The sequence below is a fragment of the Eimeria mitis genome, genomic scaffold (assembly GCF_000499745.2).
Source record: "Eimeria mitis Houghton genomic scaffold, Emh_scaff5312, whole genome shotgun sequence".
NCBI classification, from domain to species: Eukaryota; Apicomplexa; class Conoidasida; order Eucoccidiorida; family Eimeriidae; genus Eimeria; species Eimeria mitis.
This window is the reverse complement of record NW_013573590.1, coordinates 227-1124: the sequence shown is the minus strand read 5'-3', so window position 1 is coordinate 1124 and position 898 is coordinate 227. Positions and strand designations below refer to the sequence as shown.

General features: G+C 48.4%; 1 protein-coding gene across 1 annotated transcript in view; it reads left to right on the top strand.

Moving 5' to 3' along the window:
• Positions 1-98, top strand: part of EMH_0081260 (uncharacterized protein) — a gene marked incomplete at both ends in the record, with an annotated part of 1147 nt that extends 1049 nt beyond the window's left edge. The window contains one exon of the mRNA XM_013500363.1: positions 6-98. Coding sequence (XP_013355817.1) covers positions 6-98 — 93 coding nt within the window. The remainder of the gene's footprint in view (positions 1-5) is intronic.
• Between the last annotated feature and the right edge of the window lie 800 nt (positions 99-898).

Sequence of the window (898 nt, the reverse complement as noted above, 5' to 3'; positions counted from 1 at the left end):
TATAGGCCCTGCAGCAGCAGCAGCACCAGCAGCAGCAGCAGCAACAGCAGCAGCAGCAGCAGCAACAGCAACAGCAGCAGCAACAGAAACAGCAGTAGACTTAAAGATGCCGACGAGACACTTGAAATTACAGCAGCAGCAGTGATATATGCATGCGTGCAATTGCTGTTGTTGCTGCTGCTGCAGCAGCAGCAGCAGCATCGCCGCTCTCCATCGCCATATTAATTTGTATTAACCCTTCAAGTGTGACTCGTGCATACAGTTACCTACGAGTATCTACTCTTGAGGGTTTACTAGGGTTTACTACTAGAATTTCCTAGGGTTTACAAGGGTTTACAAGGGTTTAGGGTTTACTAGGGTTTACTAGGGTTTAGGGTTTAGTACCGAGTATAATCCCCTTCAGGCCGAGGGTTGAGAGCCCCAGAGCAGCAGAGAGCCCCACCAGCCAGGGGCTGGCGTCTGGGATTTCTCTGTATATACAAGTTGTTACGTTCCACCAAACCACCCTGAAACACAAACCCTAAACCCTCGTAAACCCTCGTAAACCCTCGTAAACCCTTGTAAACCCTCGTAAACCCTCGNCCTAAACCCTCGTAAACCCTCGTAAACCCTCGTAAACCCTTGTAAACCCTCGTAAACCCTCGTAAACCCTTGTAAACCCTAAATTTTTTACATATGAAATAGCCTGATGGTGCTTCTTTTAAGTAGAGGGTTTAGGTGGATTTAGATGAGGGTTTATTAGGGTTTAGGGTTTATTAGGGTTTAGGGTTTATTAGGGTTTAGGGTTTATAGGTTACGCGTTAGCGCCTAGAACAGCGAGAGCAGCAAGTCTATGGGGTGCAGCAAGCCATGGCCCCCAACTAGCATCTGCTGCTGCTGCTGCTGCAGCAGCAGCAGC